The sequence below is a fragment of the Coenobita brevimanus genome, chromosome 47, assembly GCF_032717465.1.
Source record: "Coenobita brevimanus isolate Jiangsu-jjx chromosome 47, ASM3271746v2, whole genome shotgun sequence".
Taxonomy (NCBI): Eukaryota; Metazoa; Arthropoda; class Malacostraca; order Decapoda; family Coenobitidae; genus Coenobita; species Coenobita brevimanus.
In genome coordinates this window covers 14,291,193-14,316,036 of record NC_137000.1, presented here as the reverse complement: position 1 = coordinate 14,316,036, position 24,844 = coordinate 14,291,193, and the positions used below count along the sequence as shown (strand labels likewise).

The 24,844-nt window shown below is 44.1% G+C and overlaps 1 protein-coding gene across 1 annotated transcript in view; it reads left to right on the top strand.

Annotated features, from left to right (window-relative positions):
- Positions 1-24,844, top strand: part of LOC145399092 (uncharacterized) — a 222,660-nt gene that overhangs the window by 28,976 nt on the left and 168,840 nt on the right. The window contains exon 2 of the mRNA XM_080271842.1: positions 17,622-17,781. Coding sequence (XP_080127968.1) covers positions 17,657-17,781 — 125 coding nt within the window. The 5' untranslated portion in view covers positions 17,622-17,656. The remainder of the gene's footprint in view (positions 1-17,621; positions 17,782-24,844) is intronic.

The following is a 24,844-nucleotide window of genomic DNA, read 5'->3' as shown; positions in this document are numbered from 1 at the left end:
AATTGAAAAGTCATGCCAGTAGTAGACTGTAGCACCAGTCGAGCAGGGCAGTACTCCCAAGGCAGATGGAAAGCTGATGACAGGGAGAGCTGGAGCTCCCGTTTCATCAGCCCTCGGGACTAGTTCCTGACCATTCCCCTTCGCTGAACTTTTTTCAGTGTTTCAGTAACACAGACAGTAGGCCAGGATGCTCTTTAATACAAGTTACTCTGTCAGCACCAAACTACATGCACAGTACACAATACACTTCCTTTTCCAATTTAAAAAAGAAAAATGGTGTCATACAATCAGGCCTTCACTAAGGTTAGATGGTAAGGAATTGGAAAATGTGAGTACGTTTAAGTATTTGGGTAGTGTGATGAGTAAGGATGGAGGTTTGGAGTGTGAAGTGCTTGAAAGGGTACAGCAGGGAAAAAAGGTTGCTGGTTCCTTGAAAGCAGTGATAAGAAACAGGGAAGTGAGCATGGAAGTGAAAAAGTTACTACATGACAGTATTGTGATACCAACTCTAACGTACGGAAGTGAAGCTTGGACATTGTTGGAAGGACACAAGTCAAGAGTGAGAGCAGTGGAAATGAGTTATTTAAGAGGAGCCTGTGGAGTCACGTGGAGAGACAGGCTGACGAATGAGGATATAAAGGAGCGTTGTGGTGTGGATGTGGATGTGATAGGAAGCGTTATGAGGAACACACTGAGGTGGTTTGGCCATGTGGAGAGGATGGAGGGCGAAAGACTGACGAAGAGAGTGTATGTGAGTGAGGTGGAGGGGGGAAGAGGGAGGGGGAGGCCGAGGATGAGATGGAGGGATGGGGTGGAGAGGTATATGAGAGAGGGGGGTGTGAGTTGGGAGCAGGGCAGTGAAATGGCGGGGGACAGGGCGACTTGGAGGCGATTTGTTTGTGGCCACCCCAAACGGGATTGAGGCGTCTGGCAATAGATAGATAGATAGACAATCAGGCCTTGGAGTCCCCAGGGAGGGGGGGGGAACATAAATGCCCCCACCATCTGCCCCTCTCCCGGTGATGACTCAGCAAGATGCCCGGAACCACTGTCTGATTCACTTCTTCATTTCTGCAACATTCACGGCCTTTTCTGTAACTTTTTCTCTGTTGAGCACCACCTCTCCTCCTCTAAACCACACCTTCTCTTCCTTATCGAGACTCAGCTGTCTGAGGCAACTGACAACAAAGCCTTTTTTGTATCCTCCTACTTTCTCTATACGCATTTCAAAACCAAAGGTGGCTGTTGTGTATATGTACGCAACGACTTATCTTGTTCTCGTGTTCCTGAGCTTGATTCTTCAGAATTCTCTACTCTCTGGCTTCGGCTTTTCTGTCATTCTCTGACTGAATACATCACTGCTGTTTATTTATCCCCTAATTGTACTGACTATGAAAAATACTTCAACTGTCTTACTTCTACGATGGAACACATTCTATCCATTCTCCTTTTTCTGAAATCTCCATTCTAGGATATTTCAATGTTCACCACCATCTTTGGCTCTCCTCTCCTTTCACTGATCCACCTGGTGAACAAGCCCACATCTTTTCTATCCTTAATGACCTAGAGCATCTTGTACAGCACCCTACCCGTATCCCTGAGCCTTGGGGAGAGCTCCAACATTCTTGACCACTTCCTTACAACTAATCCTTCTGCTTACACTGTTAATCTTTCTTCTCCGTTGGGCTCCTCCGATCACAACCTTATTACCTTAACTTGTCCTATCACTCCGGTACGGCCTGTGGACCCTCCACTTTGGAGCTGAAGATTGGCACTTTGGAGCTGAAGAATGGGAGGCCCCTCAGGCAGTACTTCTTTGATTTTCCCTTGAACGACTATTGCTTCCATGGCCGGGAGCCATCTGAGTGTGCCTTGCGCATTACGGAGGGTATTCTCTCAGGTATGGAAGCATACACTCCTGTCTCATATCCTCTGACTAATGTAAGAAATCTTTGGTTTGATCATGCTTGTTCTATTATTGTCCACAACAAGGAGAGGGCCTCTAAAAGATACCAGAGCCATCCCACCTCTGAATCACATTTTTTTTATGTTTCTATCCGGAATCGTTCTCAGTCTGTTCTTCGCTCTCCTAAAAATAATTTCATCTGTACTAAATGCTCTCAGCTCTCCAACTTGAATTCTTCCCGCTCCTTCTGGCACCTTGTCCAAAACGTTCTAACAACTTTACCTCATCATCCTTCCCTCCTCTTTTCTACTCTGATGGCTCTGTAGCTATTTCTTCTACTGATAAGGCAGATCTCTTCACTCAGACTTTCTCCTTCAGTTTCACCTTTGACGATTCTGGTGCTGTTCCTCCATCACTTCCCCCCTCTGACTTCCTAATGCCAGACATTAAAATTTCTTCAGCTGATGTATTGTCTGCCATCAGTGGCCTAAATACTAACAAGTCATATGGGCCTGATGGCGTTCCTCCTGTTGTCCTCAAGAACTGTGCTTCTGTGCTTACACCCTGCCTAGGTAAACTCTTCTGCTTCTGTCTACTAGCTAGGACCTTTCCTTCTTGCTGAAAGTTTGCTCTCATTCAGCCAGTCCCAAAGAAGAGTGACCATTCCCAACCCTCAAACTGTCGTTCAATTGCTTTAACATCCAGTGTCTTAAGAGTTTTTGAGTCTATTCTTAACAGAAAAATTTTAAAGCATCATTCCTATCAGAACTTTCTTTCTATCTGTCTCTATCTATCTATTGCCAGATGCCTCAATCCTGTTTGGGGTGGCCACAAACAAATCACCTCCAAGTCGCCCTGTCCCCCGCCATTTCACTGCCCTGCTCCCAACTCACACACCCCTCTCTCATATACCTCTCCACCCCATCCCTCCATCTCATCCTCGGCCTCCCCCTCCCTCTTCCCCCCTCCACCTCACTCACATACACTCTCTTCATCAGTCTTTCACCCTCCATCCTCTCCACATGGCCAAACCACCTCAGTGTGTTCCTCATAATGCTTCCTATCACATCCACATCCACACCACAATGTTCCTTTATATCCTCATTCGTCAACCTGTCTCTCCATGTGACTCCACAGGCTCCTCTTAAATAACTCATTTCCACTGCTCTCACTCTTGACTTGTGTCCTTCCAACAATGTCCAAGTTTCACTTCCGTACGTTAGAGTTGGTATCACAGTACTGTCATGTAGTAACTTTTTCACTTCCATGCTCACTTCCCTGTTTCTTATCACTGCTTTCAAAGAACCAGCAACCTTTCTTCCCTGCTGTACCCTTTCAAGCACGTCACCCTCCAAACCTCCATCCTTACTCATCACACTACCCAAGTACTTAAAGGTACTCACATTTTCCAATTCCTCACCATCCAACCTCAATGCACATTCACTAACTTCACCTCTCTCAAAGACCATCACTTTACTCTTCCCTACATTCACCTTTAGATTCCGTTTCTTACACACTCTCTCAAACTCATCCACCAAGCCTTGCAACTCCCCTTCGTCTTCACTCAACAACACAGTATCTTCTGCAAACAACAGTACAGGGAGTTTCCAAACATTATCCTCTCTCACCAGGGCCACTCCAACATCCACTACCCTACCTTGTACCTCTTTTATTACCCCATCCATGTACAGATTGAACAACCATGGAGACATGACACATCCCTGTTTCAAACCAACTTTCAAAGAGAAAAATTCACTTAGTTCACCATCCACATGCACTGCAGCCTTCGCACCATCGTACATACTCTTCACAGCATTCAACAACTTCCCATCTACGCCATATATTCTTAACACTTTCCACAATCCTTGTCTATCCACCCTGTCATATGCTTTCTCCAAATCCATGAAAGCCGCATAGAACTTCTTTCCCTTCTCTAGAAACTTTTCCACTAAAGATCTAAGAATGAATATCTGATCTACACAACCTCTTCCCTTCCTAAAGCCTCCCTGTTTTTCTCTAACTAATTTCTCTGTTCTTTCTCTAACTCTGTCTATAAGTATCCTACCATACACTTTTCCTATTATACTAAGAAGACAAATGCTCCTATGATTACCACACACTTCTTTTTCCCCTTTTCCTTTGTACAAGGAAATAATTATACCTGACTTCCAATCCTCCGGGACTCTACCTTCCTCCCAGGCCAATCTGCACATCTTCCACATCCATTCTACTACTATCTCTCCCCCATGCTTCAGCATTTCACAACACACTCCATCAATTCCTGGGGCTTTCCCCAATTTAACTTTCTTCATTGCTTCCACAACTTCTATCCTACTGATTTCTTCCTGTCTTCTCACCTCCCTCCTTCTCCCAGCCATTCCTCAGCCACTTATACTCGCATTACTTCCATCCTCTACGTTCAACAATTCCTTAAAGTGTTCTCTCCATCTGCTCACTTTTTCTCCCTTGTCCACTAGTAATCTACCATTTTTATCTTTCACTCCTCTGTTAACTTCACTTCTGCGCTGTCTTGCTCTCTTCACCTCTTTCCAGAACATTTTCTTTACACTCAAATTCCTTCCAAATTCCTCATCCACTCTCTTCTTACTCTCTCTTACTAATCTTTTCACCTCTCTCTTTCTTTCCACATATAACTCTCTCTTCCGCCTCTCAACTTCTTCCACGCCCCTTTCTTTCTGATCATCAGTATGGGTTCCTTCAGGGATACTTCACTGGCGATCTTCTCACCTACCTTTCAGACTCCTGGTCATCCTCCTTTCGGGACTTTGGCGAAAGCTTTGCCATTGCACTTAGCATCTCAAAGGCTTTCGATTGAGTCTGGCATAAATCTTTAATTTCCAAACTGCCCTCTTATGGTTCTTATCCTTCTGTCTGTGCCTTCATCTATAGCTTCCTTCTGGTCGTTCTATAGCTGCTGTTGTAGACGGCCATTGTTCTTCTCCTAGATCTATCAACAGTGGTGTTCCTCAGGGCTCTGTCCTGTCACCAACTCTCTTTCTTTTATTCATCAGTGACCTAAGCTGTATATCTAACCCTATCTACTCGTATGCTGATGATTCCACCCTTCATCTTTCCATTCAGTTTCCGCAACATCCAGTTACTTCAGCAAAAAGGGATGAGGCTATGGCACACCTAATGTCTGACTTGGCTCGTATCTCTGACTGAGGTAAAAATAATCTTCTTGTTTTTAATGAATCAAAGACTTAGTTTTTACACCTATCAACCTGACAAAATCTTCCACAGGAGTACCCACTAATGTTTAATAATATCCAGCTCAGTCCTGCAGCATCCTTGAAAATGCCTGGGGTTTCATTGACTCGGGACTTATCTTGGAAAGATCATATTACATCTCTTGTAAAATCTGCTTCCAAGAGATTAAGTGTGCTAAGCCACTTCTGTACCTTCTTTACCCCTGCACAATTGTTGACCTTATACACAGGTTTTATTTGCCCCTGTGTAGAAAACAACTCTCATGTGTGGGGAGGCTCCCCACATACAGCTTTTCTCAATAGGTTGGAATCAAAGGCTTTTCATGTCATTAACTCTCCTTCTCTTACTGGCTCCTTTTAACCTCTGTCTCTTCGCCGCACTGCCGCACTGTTGCATTTTTATCTCTCTTCTGTCGTTACTTCAATGGTCATTGAACTGTCTGCTTGCATTCCTCCACCTCTACAACGGGCGCATAGCACAGTTAGCACCCGTCTAGCAACAAACTATCATCCTTTTCCTGTCCAGCTCTTTAATGCATGAGTTAACTGTTACTCCCAGTCTTTCATTTATGCAACAGGTCAGCTCTGGAACTATCTCCCTCTGTCTGTATATCCTACTTCCTATCTTAAAACGCGGTGTGTCCAGACATCTCGAAATGCATGGATCTTGAATTTGGCACTCTTTTGTATTGTTTTTGTTTTTGTTTTCTTGGAAGGAATGGTTTGCGGGCTTCAGGCCTTTGGTTCCTTCTTCCTTGCATTAAAAAAAAAGTAAACTAGAAAGAATACAAAGGATAGCCACAAAATTGACACTAAGCTTGAGGGAGTTGTCTTATGAGGAAAGATTACAAAAGCTGAAATTGCCAACCTGGAGAGAAAGAAGAGAGAGAGAGGAGTTTTTGATTGCTGTGTTTAGAGGAGTAAGAGGAATAAAATGTGTGTACAGAGAGGACCTCTTTGTGAAAGATGATGGAAGAACAATAGGACATGATTCAGTCTAAAGAAGAGTCGATGCCTCAGTGATGTAAAGAAATTTAGCTTTCCAAACCAGGAGCGTATTCAGGATCTTGAAACATTAAGGGTTTAGCCCAGTCCAGAAATCTTTAGATTTTCACAGGATAATTTTCAGGTTATTTTAGAATAAAATTAATATAAGATGTGAGAGAGTACTGTGCTCTACCAAAAGATTCTGGTCAGTTGCTTAGGCTAACTTTTGCAATGTGAAAAAAATGAGTACAATCTGAGTTAAGAAAAAACTGTGTTAATTCTGTGTCTTGTTCATCTGATACTCTCCTCTTCTCCTCTCCAGAAGCTCTTTTGGTGTCTTATCTGTCTGTCGCACTCCTCCTGTTCTCTTCTCCTCTTTCCTGTCCTGCTTATAAAAAGGATGCAATCAGCATATGCCAAGCAACATCAAACCCAATCTCTCATTTTTTAATGTGACGATTAGATCATAAACACGTTATTTATCATTTTATTTTATACACAGACTTAACATATTCATTTTTTTTTTCTTGGTAGGAAGGATCAGGGTGTGACGTCTTGATTTTAGTTGGGCAAATGTGTCAATCACTTTGTCATAATCAAGGCATCCAACAAACTTTCCCTCAATTGACAACACTGCCAGATCTTTGAGCCACTCCTGGCCCATGGTGTGCCTGAGCCAGGTATGTAGTCGGCAAAGAGCACTAAATGATCGCTCACAACTGCAGCTTCTGACGGGGATGGTAAGGGCCACCTGTAAGATCGTCTTCAGTGATGGGAACTTCATGGGATCAAGGAGCTGATGGGAACATCATGGGATCAAGGAGCTTGAACACACTCAGAATGTCTGGGATGGCTTCTGGCCCCTTCCTGCTCAAAAAGCTTTTTGCCACCATGACCTCTTCTGGGACTAGTTGGATGTTGTATTGCGAGGCTAGTTTCTATAGGGACTGCATGCACAGGGAAGTTTCAGAGGCCAGGTGACATGCTTCGATGCCAATCATGACTTCTTTCCCAACACTAGAAAAATGATTCTTTAGCTCATTGGTCATTTGATCAATGCAAGGGTAGAAAAGTCTCTGCCTGAGATGTTCTGAATCATTAAGCAGGTCTGATGTGGAACCAAAGGACACCGCAACAAAGTCATCCATGTTCTGTTTCCTTCTCGGACTGAGAGAAGGCATGCTGCCTTTGTCATGGCATAGATCTCGTCGTGGCATAGATCTCTTCAGCCACCTGTACAGGTCGCTGGATGACCAGGGTGTCATGGACTGCACTTTTGTAGTGTACTGCCTATGCCAAATCAATGATTTCTTTCTGGGGAAACTGGGGAAACCCTTCATTGATGCCAAGCAACTTTTTGAACACAACCAACAGGTAGACCACAGGGAGTCTGGATAATTTTGAATGCAGACCTAGTGCTGTTGGTGTTCTGATCTGAAGAGATTTCGTGACAGCAGGAAAATTCTTCAGGAATGCATTAACAGAGGACAACTGACATGACCATCGTGTGTTTAATATTTGTACAAACTCTCTCTGCTCTATATGGAGCTCTTTCTGAACAGCAGCAAACTGGCTGTGGTTGACTGTAGACACACTGAAAATGAGTAGAGGTTTTCAAACAGATCAAAAAAATCTCTGGCTTCAGGAATGGCCTTGCAGGTGTGGCAAAGGACTAGGTATAGGTCATGTTTTTTTTTTTTTTTTTTTTTTTTATGCGAGGAAGAAGGAACCAAAGGCCATGAGCCCGCAGTGACAGTTCCCTCCAAGAGAAAAACAAAATACAACAGAGAGCCAAATTCAAGATCCGATCATTTTGAGATGCCTGGACACACTACGTTTGAAAGACTGGAGATCATAGGCAGGAGGAAATACAGACAGAGGGAGACAGTTCCAGAGCTGACCTGTTGCATAAATGAAAGACTGGGAGTAACGGTTAACTCTTGCATTAGAGAGTTGGACAGAAAAGGGATGAGAGTTTGCAGCCAGACGGGTGCTACGCGCCCGTCGTAGAGGTGGAGGAATGCAAGCAGACAGTTCAGAGGAGCAGTGACCATTAAAGTAGCGATAGAAAAGAGATAAAGATGCAACAGTGCGGCGAAGAGACAGAGGTTGAAGGGAGTCAGTAAGAGGAGGAGAGTTAATGAGACGAAAAGCCTTTGACTCCACCCTATTGAGAAGAGCTGTATGTGGGGAGCCTCCCCACACATGAGAGTTGTACTCCACACAGGGGCGGATAAAACCCCTGTATAGAGTCAACAATTGTGCAGGGGTAAAGAAAGAGCGGAGTCGGCTTAGCACACCCAATCTCTTGGAAGCAGATTTTACAAGAGATGTAATATGATCTTTCCAAGATAAGTCCCGAGTAAATGAAACCCCAAGCAAGTTCAAAGATGATGCAGGATGAAGCTGAATATTATTAAACATTAGTGGGTATACCTGTAAAAGACTTTGTCGGGTTGATAGGTGTAAGAACTGAGTCTTAGATGCATTAAAGACAACCATATTATTTTTACCCCAGTCAGAGATATGAGCTAAGTCAGACATTAGGTGTGCCATAGCCTCATCCCTTGTTTCTTGAAGTAACTGTTGAGATGGGCGTTGCGGGAACCGAATGGAAAGGTGAAGGGTGGAGTCATCAGCGTATGAGTGGATAGGGTTAGATGTACAGCTTAGAAGATCATTGATGAATAAAAGGAAGAGAGTTGGTGATAGGACAGAGCCCTGAGGAACACCACTGTTGATAGATCTAGGAGAAGAACGATGGCCGTCTACGACAGCGGCTATAGAACGACCAGAAAGGAAGCTAGCGATGAAGGCACAGATAGAAGGATAGAAACCGTAGGAGGGCAGTTTGGAAATTACAGATTTATGCCAGACTCGATCGAAAGCCTTTGAGATGTCAAGTGCAATGGCAAAGCTTTCGCCAAAGTCCCGAAAGGAGGATGACCAGGAGTCTGAAAGGTAAGTGAGAAGATCGCCAGTGGAGCGTCCCTGACGGAACCCATACTGACAATCGGAAAGAAGGTTGTGATAGGAAAGATGCCTTAAAATTTTTTTATTAAGAATTGACTCGAAAACTTTTGAAATACAGGACGTTAAAGCAATTGGACGATAGTTGGAGGGTTGGGAGTGGTCACCCTTCTTTGGGACTGGCTGAATGAGAGCAAACTTCCAGCAAGAAGGAAAGGTACAAGTTGACAGACAAAGGCGAAATAGTTTGCCTAGGCAGGGTGTAAGCACAGAAGCACAGTTTTTGAGAACAACAGGAGGGACCCCATCAGGCCCATATGCCTTGTTAGTATAGAGGCCAGTAATGGCAGAAAATACATCAACTGAAGAAATTTTAATGTCAGCCATGAGGAAGTCAGAGGGGGGAAGTGATGGAGGAACAGCAATCGAATCGCCTAAGGTGGAATTGGAGGAGAAAGTTCAGTGCGAAGAGATCTGCTTTATCAGTAGAAGTAATAGCTACAGAACCATCAGAGTAGAAAAAGAGGAGGGGAAGGATGATGAGGGTAAAGTTGTTAGAAAGATTTTTGGCAAGGTGCCAGAAGGAGCGGGAAGAATTCGAGTTGGAGAGTTGAGAGCATTTAGTATGGATGAAATTATTTTTAGTAAAGCGAAGAACAGACTTAGCACGATTCCGGGCAGAAACGTAAAGATTATGTGATTCAGGGGTGGGTTGGCTCCGGTACCTTTTGTAGGCCTTCTCCTTGTTGCGGACAGCATTAGAACAAGCGTGATTAAACCAAGGCTTTCTTGCGTTAGTCAAAGGATATGAGAAAGGAATGTATGCTTCCATGCCCGAGAGAATAACCTCCGTAATGCGCAAGGCACACTCAGATGGCTCACGGCCGTGGAAGCAATAATCATTCCAGGGAAATCAAAGAAGTACTGCCTGAGGGCCTCCCAGTCCGCAGCTCCAAAATGCCAGAGACGACGTTTCCCTGGAGGGTCCGCAGGCCGTACTGGAGCGATAGGACAGGTTAAGGTAATAAGGTTGTGATCGGAGGAGCCCAACGGAGAGAAAAGATTAACAGAGTAAGAAGAAGGATTAGTTGTGAGGAAGAGGTCAAGTATGTTGGAGCTCTCTCCAAGGCGGTCATGGATACGGGGTAGGGTGCTGTACAAGCTGCTCTAGGTCATTAAGGATAGAAAAGATGTAGGCTTGTTCACCAGGTGGATCCGTGAAAGGAGAGGAGAGCCAAAGGTGGTGGTGAATATTGAAATCTCCAAGAATGGAGATTTCAGAGAAAGGAGAAATGGACAGAATGTGTTCCATCGTAGAAGTAAGATAGTCGAAGAATTTTTGATAGTCAGTAGAATTAGGGGATAAGTAAACAGCACAGATATATTTAGTCAGAGAATGACAGGAAAGCCGAAGCCAGAGAGTGGAGAATTCAGAAGAATCAAGTTCAGGAACACGAGAGCAAGATAAGTCGTTGCGTATGTATACACAACAGCCACCTTTGGCTTTGAAATGAGTATAGAGAAAGTAGGAGGATACAGAAAAGGGTTTGCTGTCAGTTGCCTCAGACAGCTGAGTCTCCGTTAGAAAAAGAAGGTGAGGTTTAGAGAAGGAGAGGTGGTGCTTCAACAGAGCGAAAGTTAGATGAAAGGCCGCGAATGTTGCAGAAATGAAGAAGAAGAGAGTCAGACAGTGGTTCCAGGCACCTCGAGTCGTCACCGGGAGAGGGGCAGATGGCGGGGCATTTATGGTCCCCCTGGGGACTCCGAGGCTGGGTGAATTGACGCCATTTTGGTGAATTTTGAATAGGAAGTGTAGTGTGTACTGTGCATGTAGTTTGGTGAAGATAGATAGAGAAATTTGTACTGGAGAGCATGCTGGCCTACTCTCTGTGTAACTGAGACACTGAAAAAGTTCAGCAAAGGGGGATGGTCAGGAACTAGTCCTGAGGGCTGATGAAACGGGAGCTCCAGCACTCCCTGTCATCAGCTTTCCATCCACCTCGGGAGTACTGCCCTGCTCGACTGGTGCTACAGTCTACTCCTGGCACAACAATGCACGTGGACAGCCTCTGGATGTTTTTTCCGGAAATGAGCTTGCACCTCTCGAACAGATCCACTCATCACTGCCGCACCGTCATATGTCGGGGCAACTACTTTCAGGTCAGCAGTGTTGTTGGACACAAGAACCTGCTTGACTGCATTGGTGATCATTTCTGCACCATAGCCATCCGGTTTCTTCAAGTAGAGGAAACTTTCCTTGATGTTGCCTTTTAGTGGAACATAATGCACACATACAGCAAGCCATTCTGTGTGCCCATCCTTGGCTTCATCTGCCATTACTGCAAAAATCTTTTATTCCTTTACTTCTTGAATAATCTGTGCCATGACCTCTGTGGAGCTGCATCCGATAAATTCATTTTGAGAATAAGAGAATAAGATGAGAGGTATGTACAATTGGCAAGAGCTTTTTATCTCTGCAGGAAAGGGTTGAACTTTTGCAGCAGCTGCCTGCATTCAAGGAAGTTCCCTTGGTTGGGGCTGTCATCTGTTTCACTGTGACCCATGCCCTGTTGGGCTAGAAAGACAGTTACCAAAATAATGCGTCATAAATACTCCTTTCTTTCACTGATCCCAGCTACACTAGCAGTTTTGTAGCTGCTTAGCTACATCACCAATAAAGCCCATCCATGCCACCATGGAGGCCTTGTGAAATGAAGTCTTCTCATGGTCCCTAAACAAATCCAGAGCCCTCTTCCAGTTGCTGTAGCCAGTAGAGGCTAGACTATCTTTCTTTTGCCTATATTGCTGCTTGCTGAATAGTGTGCAGCAGAAGCAGAAGGCAGAATTTTGGCTAACTGAATACTCTAGCCTGTTATAAGTGTCGTACCAGCCCCTCTGAAAGGATCTCTTCTGAAGTCCAAATTGTTTGGATATCTTTTACTTCCTCTGGACCTGTGTCTGGGCATCCTATATCTATTATTAGAACCATCTCCTTTTTTTTTCCCTCATCTCTCCTCCCCGGCTCATCCGTGAAGGCATTTACTTTTATCTACCTGTGTAGTGGTGCTGTGTTTTAGGGTAGCTCTATATCGAGTGGCAAGCCAAGTGATTTCCTGTAAATCAGGAAAGCATTTACAGCGCTGGGTGGTAACCTTATAACCAACTGACATGTGTTCCCAACATGACAGCAAGTGGGTTGGCGGAGGGTTAATGCCCCTCCCCAGAAAACAACTAACTAAAAATGTGATAAAGAAGCCTCGGACCAGGACTGACCAAAAGATGACGACTAAGAACCGAACAAAGGACATGATACGGATGGCAACATGGAATGTGAGGGGTGCAAATGATGAGGTGAAAGAGAGAGAGATTGTCCAGGTGCTTGAGGGTGTGAAAGTGGATGTATGTGGAGTAACTGAAACTAAATGGGGAGGAGAGAGTGTGAGAGAATGGGAGTATGGATGGGGTATATGTGCAGGAGTAGGTGTGAATGAGAGGGCAAAAGAAGGAGTGTGTATTGTTGTGAGTGACAAATGGAAGGAGAATATAAGAGAGTATGAATCAGTTGGCTCAAGGATTGTGTGGGTATTGAAAGTTGGACTACAAATGTGGGCGATTGTGTGCGTATATGCACCAACGCAAGATCGAGCAAGCAGAGTGAGAGAAGAGTTCTGGACAAATGTGGAAGTGTGCATGGAAAAGTTTGATAGGAATGAGAGAGTGTTTTTGATTGGTGATATGAATGGTAAAGTAGGGAATGTGAAGGTGGATGGAATAGTTGGTGAGTGTGGTGTGCCTGCTGAGATAGATGAGAATGGCAGTGCTTTAGTGGACATTTGTGCCGGGAGGGGGTTGGTGACAGCCAGTACCCTCTTCAGGCACAAAATGATCCACAGGTATACGTGGCGAGTGATGAGAAGGGTGGGTGGTGAACTGAATGAAAGGAAGGCAATGATTATGTGTGTGTGGATGAAAGGATGCGAAGGTGTGTAATGGATGCGAGAGCATATAGAGGTTGGTGGAGTGGACTTTCTGACCAGCACTTGGTGGTGGTCAGAATCAAGGTCCAGATACAATAGCGAAATAGAAGGGAAGGATGGGAGGAAGGAGTAGTTCCAAGGAGAGTGGAAAGGTTGCAAGAGGATGAGAAAAAGGCAGAATATAAGAGAGAAGTGGTGGAACGATTGGGTAAATATGAATTGGAGCAGATGGGGGACGTGGAAGGTGTGTGCAAGATATTCACAGAAGAAAAATGTCCAGCATATGAGGTGGTGTGTGGGGTGAAGAGAAGATGGAAGGAGGTGCAAGGAACAGCGTGGTGGAATGAAGAGGTGAGACAGGCTGTGGCAGGAAAGAAGAGCGCATATAATAAATGGATGAAATAGGGGCGTGGAAGAAGTTGAGAGACAGAAGAGAGAGTTATATGTAGAAAGGAGGAGAGAGGTGAAAAGATTAGTAAGAGAGGGTAAGAAGAGAGTGGATGAGGAATTTGGAAGGAATTTGAGTGTAAAATGGAGGAACTGTAAGAAAATGTTCCGGAAAGAGATAGTGTTAGACAGGGTGGCAGTGAAGGTAGTAGGGGAGTGAGGGATAAAAATGGTATGTAACTAGTGGAGAGGGGAGAAAAAGTGAGCAGATGCAGAGAACACTTTAATGAATTGTTGAACATAGAGAATGAAAGTAATGTGAGTATAAGTGGCTGGGGAATGGCTGGGGAGAGGAGGGAGGTGAGAAGACAGGAAGAAATCAGTAGGATGGAAGTTGTGGAAGCAATGAAGAAGGTCAAAATGGGAAAAGCTCTAGGAATTACTGGAGTGTGTGCTGAAATGCTGAAGCATAGGGGAGAGATAGTAGTAGAATGAATGTGGAAGATGTGCAGATTGGCTTGGGAGGAAGGTAGAGTCCCGGAGGGTTGGAAGTCATGTATAATTATTTCCTTGTACAAGGGGGAAAGGGAAAAAAGAAGTGTGTCATAATCATAGGGGCATTTGTCTTCTTAGTGTAATAGGAAAATTATATGGTAGGATACTTATTGACAGGGTTGGGGAAATAACATAGGAATTAGTTGGAGAAGAAAAGGAAGGTTTTAGGAAGGGAAGAGGTTTTGTAGATCAGATATTCATTCTCAGATCTTTAGTGGAAAAGTTTCTAGAGAAGAGAAAGAAATTGTATGCGGCCTTCATGGATTTGGAGGAAGCATATGACAGGGTGGATAGACAAGGATTGTGGAAAGTATTAAGAATATATGGGGTAGATGGGAAGTTGTTGAATGCTGTGAAGTGTATATATGAGGGTGCTAAGGCTGCAGTGCCTGTTGATAGTGAACTGAGTGAATTTTTCTATTTGAAGGTTGGGTTGAAATAGGGATGTGTCATTTCTCCATGGTTGTCTGTACATGGATGGAGTATGTCATGTCTCCATGGTTGTTCAGTCTGTATATGGATGGAGTTATAAAAGAGATACAAGGTAGGGCAGTGGATGTTGGATTGGCCCTAATGAGAGAGGGCAGTGTTTGGAATTTCCTTGTTTGCAGATGATGCTGTGTTGTTAAGTGAAGATAAAGGGGAGCTGCAAGGCTTGGTGGATGAGTTTGGGAGAGTGTAAAAAACGGAATCTAAAGGTGAATGTAAGGAAGAGTAAAGCTATGGTCTTCGAGAGAGGTGAAGTCAGTGAATGTACAGTGAGGTTGGATGATGAGGAAATGGAAAATGTGAGTACGTTTAAGTACTTGGGTAATGTGATGAGTAAGGATGGAAGTTTAGAGGGTGAAGTGCTTGAAAGGGTACAGCAAATAAGAAAGGTTACTGGTTCTTTGAAAGCTGTGATAAGAAACAGGGAAGTGAGCATGGAAGTGAAAAAGTTACTACATGACAGTATTGTGATACCAACTCTAACGTATGGTAGCGAAGCTTGGACGTTGTTGGCGGGTCATGAGTCGAGTGAGAGCTGTGGAAATGAGGTATTTGAGAATTGCATGTGGAGTCACATGGAGAGACAGATTGACAAATGAGGATGTGAAGAGGCATTGTATTGTGGACGTGGATGTGATAGGAAGCACTGGGGGAAACACATTTAGGTGGTTTGGCCATGTGGAGAGGATGAAGAGTGAGAGACTAATGAGGAGAGTATATGTGAGTTAGGTGGAGGGGGAGAGGAGGAGGGGGAGGCCAAGGGTGAGATGGAGGGATGGAGAGGAGAGGTATATGAGAGAGGCATGTGTGAGTTGGGAGCAGGGCAATGAAATGGCAGGGAACAGGGTGACATAGAGGCAATTTGTTTGTGGCCACCCCAGATGGGATTAAGGCATCTGCAATAGATAGATAGACAAAACTCACAACACCTCTATCAACTGCACCATTTGCTCTATGATTTACCATACCTAGTTAACATTTTTTTTCCTTTTAACGGTACATATTTTACTAATCACTCTCCTTTACACTGCATTTTTGTTTTATTGCCCTATATTAGTCTACATTTGATTTATTTCACACCTGTTATGTCATGTGTCTAGTTTAATCATCATCTTGTCCTTTATGCCTGTCATTTATATCTTTTTTTTTTTTTTCTCCTATATGAAATGTTTTTAGCTACATTTTAGGTATCAAATGTGATGTGCTATACAAATAAATGAATTATTATTAATTGCTTATTGTACACACACACACACACACACACACACACACACACACACAGATTAACTAACTAACTAGTCATCTTTGAATGGCACACTGAAGTGTATTGGGAAATCATACAAAACACACTCATTTTTCTTCTAAATGACTTACAGTGGCACTGACTGAGTAGATTTTTTTTTCTATAAGAAGATGGAGCAGTTTACCTTGTAAATAATCTTAATATTACAATATCACAGTGAGTGCAGGCTAGCTACACACACATACACACACACACACACACACACATTAACAAACTAACTAACTAGTCATCTTTGAATGGCACTGTTGGCACACCAATGTGTATGGGGAAATCACATGAAACACGCACAAATAATGGGTCGCTTTCTTTCTTCTAAATAATTAAAAGTGGCACTGACTGAGTAGACTTTTTTTTGCAATAGGAAGATGGAGCAATTTACTTTGTAAATAATACTAATACAGTATTACAGTATCACAGTGAGTGCAGGCTAGCTAGACCAGAGGTTCTGCAACTGGTGTGCCTTGGAATTATTCTTATTTGATGATTGATTTACCTAGCTATAATCAAAACTGTGCCTTTAATACTTGGTGTGCCTTGTGTGACAAAAATGTTTGAGAACCACTGAGCTAGACTGGCTACTGGCTAGCTGGCCAAAGAGCCCTCTGCTTCACTAACCTGAACTTCCTTCTAGACAGTGTAGAGACAGGGACAATCTCCTGTCCTGACTCATCTGGTGCTGCAGCAGCAGCAGGAAGTAACCCTTCCTCCACCTCCTCTACACCTCTAGCCTTGCAGGCTGCACCTTATTGCCTTGGTCTCCTTTCTTTTTGAAAAAGCTTTTTATATCCTTAGCCTCAGGCCTTACTACTTACCACCAGTTGTCAACAAGCCCTGTAACCTATGCGCTCTGCTCTCTGCTCTCTCTCTCTCTCTCTCTCTCTCTCACATGCTCACACATGCATGCGTGGGCTGGCACCACTGCGTGACTGATGGGCGACTGGTGAGTGGTGTGTCTACCTGATAGGAGCGAATGTGAACTGGACGTGATCAAACTGAACGTTTTCCATACGAGATCTGTCAATTCTAGTACTAACAAGAATTAAAATTTTGTGTTGGCCCCGGCTGGGGCTATTCTCATTTTTGTATTAAAAAAAAAAAAAAAAAAAAAAGAGAGAGAGAGATCTGGGGCTATTCCTAAAACAAAGATTTGGGGCTGTAGCCCCCAATGCCCAGGCCTAACTGTGCCAGTGTTCCAAACAGAACTATAGAAATTGGAATAGTTTAGAGGGAGCAATGGTGTGAGCAGAAAGTATCCATGTGTTTAAGTCTTGATTAGATAATAAATGCTTGTAGAAAAGAGACAGGACAACATGAGCTTGGCTCAATTTCTGTATAATACAATTAGGTAAATACATATGGTATTGGTTTGTCAACTGTGCGTGATAGGCTGTAAAGAAGTTAAGGGAAAAACAGTGAAATTCTATGCAGAAAGTGATTCAAAGAAGCAAATAAGCATTAGAAAAACTATGCAAGGTGGTAAGAGTACTGAGCATAATCAAGTGATGATGGAATGGTTTTGACAATCAGAGTGATGGAGTGGACTTGTTAGGTAGTATGATAATGAACCTGGCTCATTTGTTCTATAAAAAACTTACATTAGAACATGAATGTAATTACACTGAAGGATAGTGGGTTAGAGGTTTATTACTGAAATATTATACATGATCTTTCATGGTATCTGTTGAATTATTATGTGACATATGTAGCCTCCATCAGTCTGGCAAAACAGTTCATCTGTCAAGGCTCTGGAACCAAGGGTGCCAGGAATCAGTGTTGTACTTGTGTTATGTAATTCCATTAATTGTATATTTTTTCAGACTTAATGTAATGTGAGAGGTGAGGTGTATCAACCATGAGCCCTGAGACGAAGGAAGTGCCAGTGCCAACATACTGCTGTCCTGCACGACTTGTGAAGCTTGCAGCTCAGGTTGTTACCCGCTGCCTTATATATGAAGATGAAAACTGCTACCACTACAGGTTAGGTTTTTAATTATTAAGATATGCTGCATTTAAACATAAATACACTGGAGTCTGTAACATTCTGGAAGAAAATGGATCTCATGGATTCAGTTAATGTTTAAATGGTAGGTAGGGGCACTCACCATCCACTCATAGAGAAATCGCTCACCAGAGGTTTGAAATACTCGATCCAGGTAGGAGTACCTCCTTACCTTACAGGGTTTTCTATCAGGCTGGCTGCAAAGAAAACGAGTTCTGTGGGAGGATAACTATTCCACACCACTCATAAACGGTATTTATTTATTTATTTGGTATGAATTTATATGTAGTACGAGAGTATATTGGTTTTCAAACAGTAATATAGGCATTATAAGCAATGTTTCACTCACTAACTCATCACCATTCCCGACCTTTTTTCGCCACATTACTTGATCATCATTTCTGACTGTTTCTTCCTCTAATGTTTGTCCTCCACATTGTCATCGATTGGGGAATCACTCTGGTCCTGAATTTTGTACCGTAGCATGACATGGCTTTACTGGCCAGGTCACTGATAACAGGTGAATTGCTGAGAAAAGGTCATACGGGGGGGGGAGGTCATGCTGGGTAAGGCATTGCCCCTGCCTGGCATCTTGTAGAGGAAGGTGTCCCTTGTATACGTGCCAAAAATCACTCGCGAAAATTGAAAATTGTGCAAATTAGGGACCTTGCAATGTTACCGCTTTAATTTATGTCTCCGGAATATGAGTGCACATCATGTGAGGACGTGAATTCACGTCTCCAGGACAGGGCGGGTTAATAACAGGATGTGCCAGAACCACAAATATAGAATACTTACATCAGGAAACAGAAATACCTCCAGTAAAAGATCATACAAGTAAGAGAGACACTTCATCCCACCCCTGTAACTTCATGTTGCCTACCCTTGTTCACAGAGAAACAAGAAACTAACAACTGCCCAACACTACATGGAGTATCTCAGTAACATCCCCCCTCCTCCACACAAATTCACAAGTACAGTCAATTCTCGTAAATCGCGGCAATTTGGGTCTGGACCACTGCCGTGATTTACAAATAACGTGATTTATGAATAATAACTCTTTTGTAAAAAATTAATTTGGGTCTGGACTTTGGCCAACCCGCCCCCACAGCACCCTACCTACACCTATCTAGATACCATCAAACACAAACATACAAATTTAGGAATATTTGGTGCATGTATTAAATAGAAATAAGCAATGTTAAGGGATCTCACCTTAATCCTGTGACGATATTGCTTAAGTGAATGGAGTAGGGTGGTGTTGGGAAGAACTTAGAACCTCTCAGCATGAGGTGGGGGTGCTCCCTCATGCTGTTCTCCCATCTCCAGCTCCTCTGCCTCTCTCAAGAAGCCCTCAAAGTCTGCCTCAGAGATGACAGATGCTACGTCATCCATGTCCTCAGTTTGTGAAGGGCCAGGCTGTGGTTCAGGCTCAGCATCTGCCCTTACTTTGGCAGAATAGTGGGTGATGAGTTCCTGATGTCTCTCATTAACTCTGTGATTATGCAAGTCCTTGTAAAAATGCACAGCTTTTTCTAGGTAACCAATACTCTCACTACACCTTTCCTCATCACATTCAGTGGATTTCACAACCTCCTTGGCCAAGTCTATGTAAACAAGCAAATCACTGAGCTCCTTCATAGATGGCCTGCCACATTCCTGCACATTCACTTCACTCACTTCATGGTTGGTCTGCCTTTCCAAGTGCTCGTCGTCTTCTATAACAGCCCCATTCTTCCCAAACTCTTTCTTCAGCTTTGAAAACTCTCTGCCAGCTTTGAAAACGTCTCTCCCTTCTCAATACGATGAATGAGCTCCAAACGTTAACTGTATGACAACAGCGGCAGCTTCTTGATGCCATACTGCTTAGAGTGCTTCATCGGGGAGTCCTGAGGGGCTATGGGAGGTGGGGGGAGGTTGCACAAAAAAGGCAGGTAGCTCTCTTACTCCACGGCGACGGTCTGTAGTGTGTGGACTGGCAGGACAAGAACAACAACAACATGGCGGCATTAGTATGCACACGCCACCAGGGACGTGCGGTGATTGGTTGTTGGGTCGCGATTTTCAGTTTGAATGCCACAATTTACGGTTCTCCTCGGAAAAGGCCCACTTGGGTGCCTAGGTCCGCGATTTTCATGACTTAACAGAGATTTAAGGTTGCCGGCAGTCTGACAGCCACTTAGCCACGATTTACGGATCCTTGCTTTATGAACACGCAGTTTAGGAGGATTGACTGTACAGACAGTCATGTCTTGGTATGCGATGGGGTTACATCAACTGAAAACTCATTGCATACTGATTGTATACCAAGGCTGATATAACATGGGTTCAGTGGGTGCATGTTGGGGATCAAGGGCCACTTAACCTTAAAAAAAAAAAAAAAAAAAAAAAGCTCTGCCACCCACCTGAAATATGCCTTAGGCTGGTGCACGTTGTCACCAAGGGTTCCCCCCTGAAGCTGGAGGACAGCTGAAGGGCTTTGATGATCTTTCCAGGTCCTCAGGGGAAGGTGAGAAGAGAGAGGGAAAACAAAGTGGTGAGGCCAAGAGAGAGCATAGAGATGGGGCAGAGGGAGGGCGTGATGGTGTGGCAGTGGATGAGTGTGGCGATGAGGGAGCGTAGAGGTGAGCCAGGCAACGAGGAAGACAAGACAGACAAGATGAAGGCAGGACATAGTGTTTGCACCCCACTTTGTGATTGCCTTGGCTCTTCTTTGGTGCTGAATCTCTCGTTTTTCTGAATTTTCTCCAATCCCTATTCTCGAAAAATTTCCCCAATCCTGTAAAGTTTGTTTTCACAAAACTGTATCTTCCCTGCTTATATAGTTCATCTCTTGGCACCACGTTCCCTTTTATCATCTGGAACTCAATAACCACATGTTCACTTTTTTCCTATAGGACACAGATACTGTATTTCAAAGATTCAGTTACGTCAGGTTCTTTGGCTAGCAATAAATCTTGTCCTGCTGGTGTGTCATCATGTCTGAATCTTGTCTCTTCTTTGACCCACTGGATCATTACATTATTCATTGTTTTATTTAACCCCTAAAGTACCATACTCGTTGATTGAGCTTTTTGCTCAATTTCTTAAAACGATGCAACATCCACAAAAAACTGGCGGCAGCTGACTCCACCCCAGCTGTGACGTAGATGGCTTCTGACCAATTAGAACTAAGTGGTGGACACACCGGAGGGACCCAGGCCTGTATCCAGGTAGTGGGGGATGTACACCCCACCTCCCTCTCCCCACGTCACTCTACCCCGCTACCTTGTTACTATCCTACCTCCCACCATTGTTACCACCACCACCTCCCCTCTCAGGCCCTCCTCATGCATCTCCTCCCTCCCATGTGTATCCCCCCCATTTCCCCCACCCCCAGTCATCTGGGGGGAGGGTATTTCCCCCTTACCCTCCCTCCATGTCCCTGTACTCCACTGGGGCCCTTCCCTTGTGTTTGGTGGTGGTCTCCTCCCATCCCTCCATCCTTATACACCACCTCCCACCACCACCCCACACCCCATCCCCACCACCACCCCCTAGCACGCAATATCTTTACTTCTCCAGCCTTGAATATTTTGCGTATTTTTCTATGCTTTATGGCGAGTGTTTTTGAAACATTACCTGTAATTTATTCCTGTCTTTGCATACAGATATGTACACCACAACTATTTTATGTTTTATTTGTTTTGTGTGTATTTTTTTGGGAAAAAAAATCCTTGTTATCCGCCTGCTGTACCTGCCTATGGATATAATTGTGTACGTGTCAAAGATTATAGCAAATTTTCTTCATTCTTATGTATTTCTTTGTATGTTTTATATGGCTGAACATATGGAGGGGAGGGAAGGGATTGGAGGTATGGGGAGAGGAGAGGATGGAGGATAATTTTTACTATTTATCATATTTATTTGGGGGGGTTCATGACCATTTTCTCTAGCTATATTTGATAGCTCGGTGGGGAGGGGAGGGAGGAGGGGAAAGAGGGAGGGGGGATTAGACGAGGGAAGAGGAGTAGGGGAGGGAAGGGAAGGGGAGGGAGGGGATTGGAGGTATGGGGAGAGGAGAGAAGAGGAGGGGAGGATAATTTTTACTACTTATCATGTCTATTTGGGAGGTTTGTCACCATTTTATTTTTTTCTAAGCACATTACAATGGTTTATAACATCTATACACACCAAAACAAATTGATTTTGGTGATTTTTATACATATTTTTGTGAAGCAAACAGGTGCGAGCTGCATATTTTCTTTCTCGCCTGGGCCGTGACAGGTAACTGTTATCAACTTTGATGGGCCATAGCTTGGTAACTATTGAGTCTAGGAGGGTGTGGTTTGCATTTTCAGGTGTGTAAATTTTAGCTCTATAAATCCGGCATAAAATTTTTAACCTTTGAGAAAGTTGAAAGATAGGCCTGTTTTTGCATCCTGGGGGTAGTGGAGGCTAGAGAATTGCATACCCTAGGGCTTAACAATACAGTGCCCCATGACTCTTCACTGTCTTCTCATTCCCATTCCTCCCAGTTCACCTCTTTACAATTAAAATCACCCATCACATAATGGCGGCCTTTTAGGGAGAGTCATGAAGGGGATTCCGCCGGCATAGATCATGGGTCCGGGGCGAGATGGGACTCGAACCTGTGCTAGAGGGTACAGGGCACTGCAGTTCCCAGGCTGCCACTTCCGCCCAATAGAGAGGGGCCCGAACCTGGGAGTAGTGCCCCAGGAGGTTGCCCTATCAGTGGGTGTAATGGCGGGACAGTTGCAGTGCCAAGGCACGCTTGGAGGGTGTCCCTGAAGCTGTCCTGGTGGGGTGCCCCGAGGCCACTACCACAGCCACTGGTAAGCTGGTGGGCTAGGGGTCCCAGATCCATTGTCTGGACCTGGGACTGTGCAGTGAGTGGGGCCTGTGGTATGTCTACCCCCTTTATTAATACTGACTATGACTAAAAATATGTTTCAAAGCAAGTCTGAGGACATAAAATCACCCAGGGGGATGAGGGTGGGTTCATGGAATGTGAGAAATTTGAGGGGAAGAGCGGGGGAATTTGTTGAGGCATTCAGTAGGAGGTGGGTGGATGTGGCGTGTTTGCGGGAAGTCCGGTACAGGGGTGGATCAGCCAGAAAGATTGTTGGGAAGGATTGTTACTAGAAGTTGTTTTGGCAGGGGGGGACAGACGGACATGGGGGTGTTGCTGTGATGGTTGCGGAGAAATGGGTGGAATATGTTATGAACGTTATGAGAGTAAGTGATAGGATACTGGTAGTGAAAATTCTGGTTGGTGGAATGATAACTGCAATTATATCAGCATATGCCCATAGGCAGGCTTGGATGAGGTAGAGAAAGAGATTTTGGGATGACTTAATACATTTAGTAGGTGGTATGTGGGATGATGAGATAGTGGCTTTGGGAGGGGACTTAAATGGTCATGTAGGTGAAGCAGCACAAGATTATGAAGGAGTACGTGGGGGATTTGCTTATGGTATAAGGAATGTGGAAGGGGAAAGGATACTCGAGTTTAGGGAGGCAACAGACATGATTGTTTGCAACACATATTTTAGGAAAAGAGAGAGTAGGTTAATTACATATGAGTCTGGGGGAAATAGCAGTCAGATATGGATTGTTAAGCTCAGCCAGAGTTAAGTAGTGAGACGTAGTGTTGACGAGGTGATTTACAGCACTCTTGGGTTAGAAAGTTTTATTGCACAAAGATATAAAAAAGATGAGCTACAGTTTAGTAGAGTGTGATACTAATGTTGGACCTTCTCACCGGCCCATATCTTCCCTTTCTCTCTCTAACCCCCTTCTCCACTGTATCTGACCCTCATGTTAATGGGCTTGCTCTCCAACCCCTTCTTCTCTCTGATCTGAAGGGAATCCCTTCCACATTATATACAGCGTGGGGAGGATGTGTATGTCTGGCAAATTTCCTATCACATGGACTAACTGCCTAGGCCTGGTTACTCCACGTGTTTGAATACATCATGAAATTCTTGTTCGTCTGGACTATGAGGAAGTTTGAGATACATCGTATGGCTAAGGATTCTTGATGGTCTGGGCAACAAAGGTTATGGATATACATTATGTGAATTGACATTCCTGGTTTGTCTAGGCAAGGGAATGTGTTCTCTAACTCTTTCTGAAGAACTAAGACATAACTACCTGTTCTACATATTGTTACTTATAGTTATATACAGTAGTTACATATAGTATTATGTTATATTATGCCTACATGACATGAACATAAGAGAGTTTGCATCATTTAGCTCAAGGAGTGTGTGGGTAAGATTGTGTGCGTATATGCACCAACGCAAGATCGTGCAAGCAGAGTGAGTGAAGAGATCTGGACAAATGTGGAAGTGTGCATGGAAAAGTTTGGAAGGAATGAGAGAGTGTTTTGATTGGTGATATGAATGGTAAAGTAGTGAATGTGAAGGTGGATGGAATAGTTGGTGAGTGGGGTGTGCCTGCCGAAATAGATGAGAATGGCAGTGCGTTAGTGGACATTTGTGCCGAGGGGAGGTTAGTGATAGCCAATACCCTCATCAGGCACAAAATGATCCACAGGTATACATGGTGAGTGATGAGAAGGGTGGGTGATGAACTGAATGAAAGGAAGGCAATGATTATGTGTGTGTGGATGAAAGGTTGCGAAGATGTGTAATGGATGCAAGAGCTTATAGAGGTTGGGGGAGTGGACTTTCTGATCACTACTTGGTGGTCCCCAGAATCAAGATCCAAGTAAGATGGAGAAATAGAAGAAGGGAAGGACGGGAGGAAGGAGAGTGGAAAGGTTACAAGAGGATGAGAAAAAGGCAGAATTTAAAAGAGAAGTGGGGTAACTATTGGGTAAATATGAATTGGAGCAGATGGGGGATGTGGAAGGTGTGTGCAAGATATTCACAGCAGAAATATGTGCAGCATGTGATCTGGTGTGTGGGGTGAAGAGAAGATGGAGGAGGGTGCAAGGAACAGCATGGTGGACTGAAGAGGTGAGACAGGCTGTGGCACAAAAGAAGAAAGCATACAATGAATGGATGAGAAATA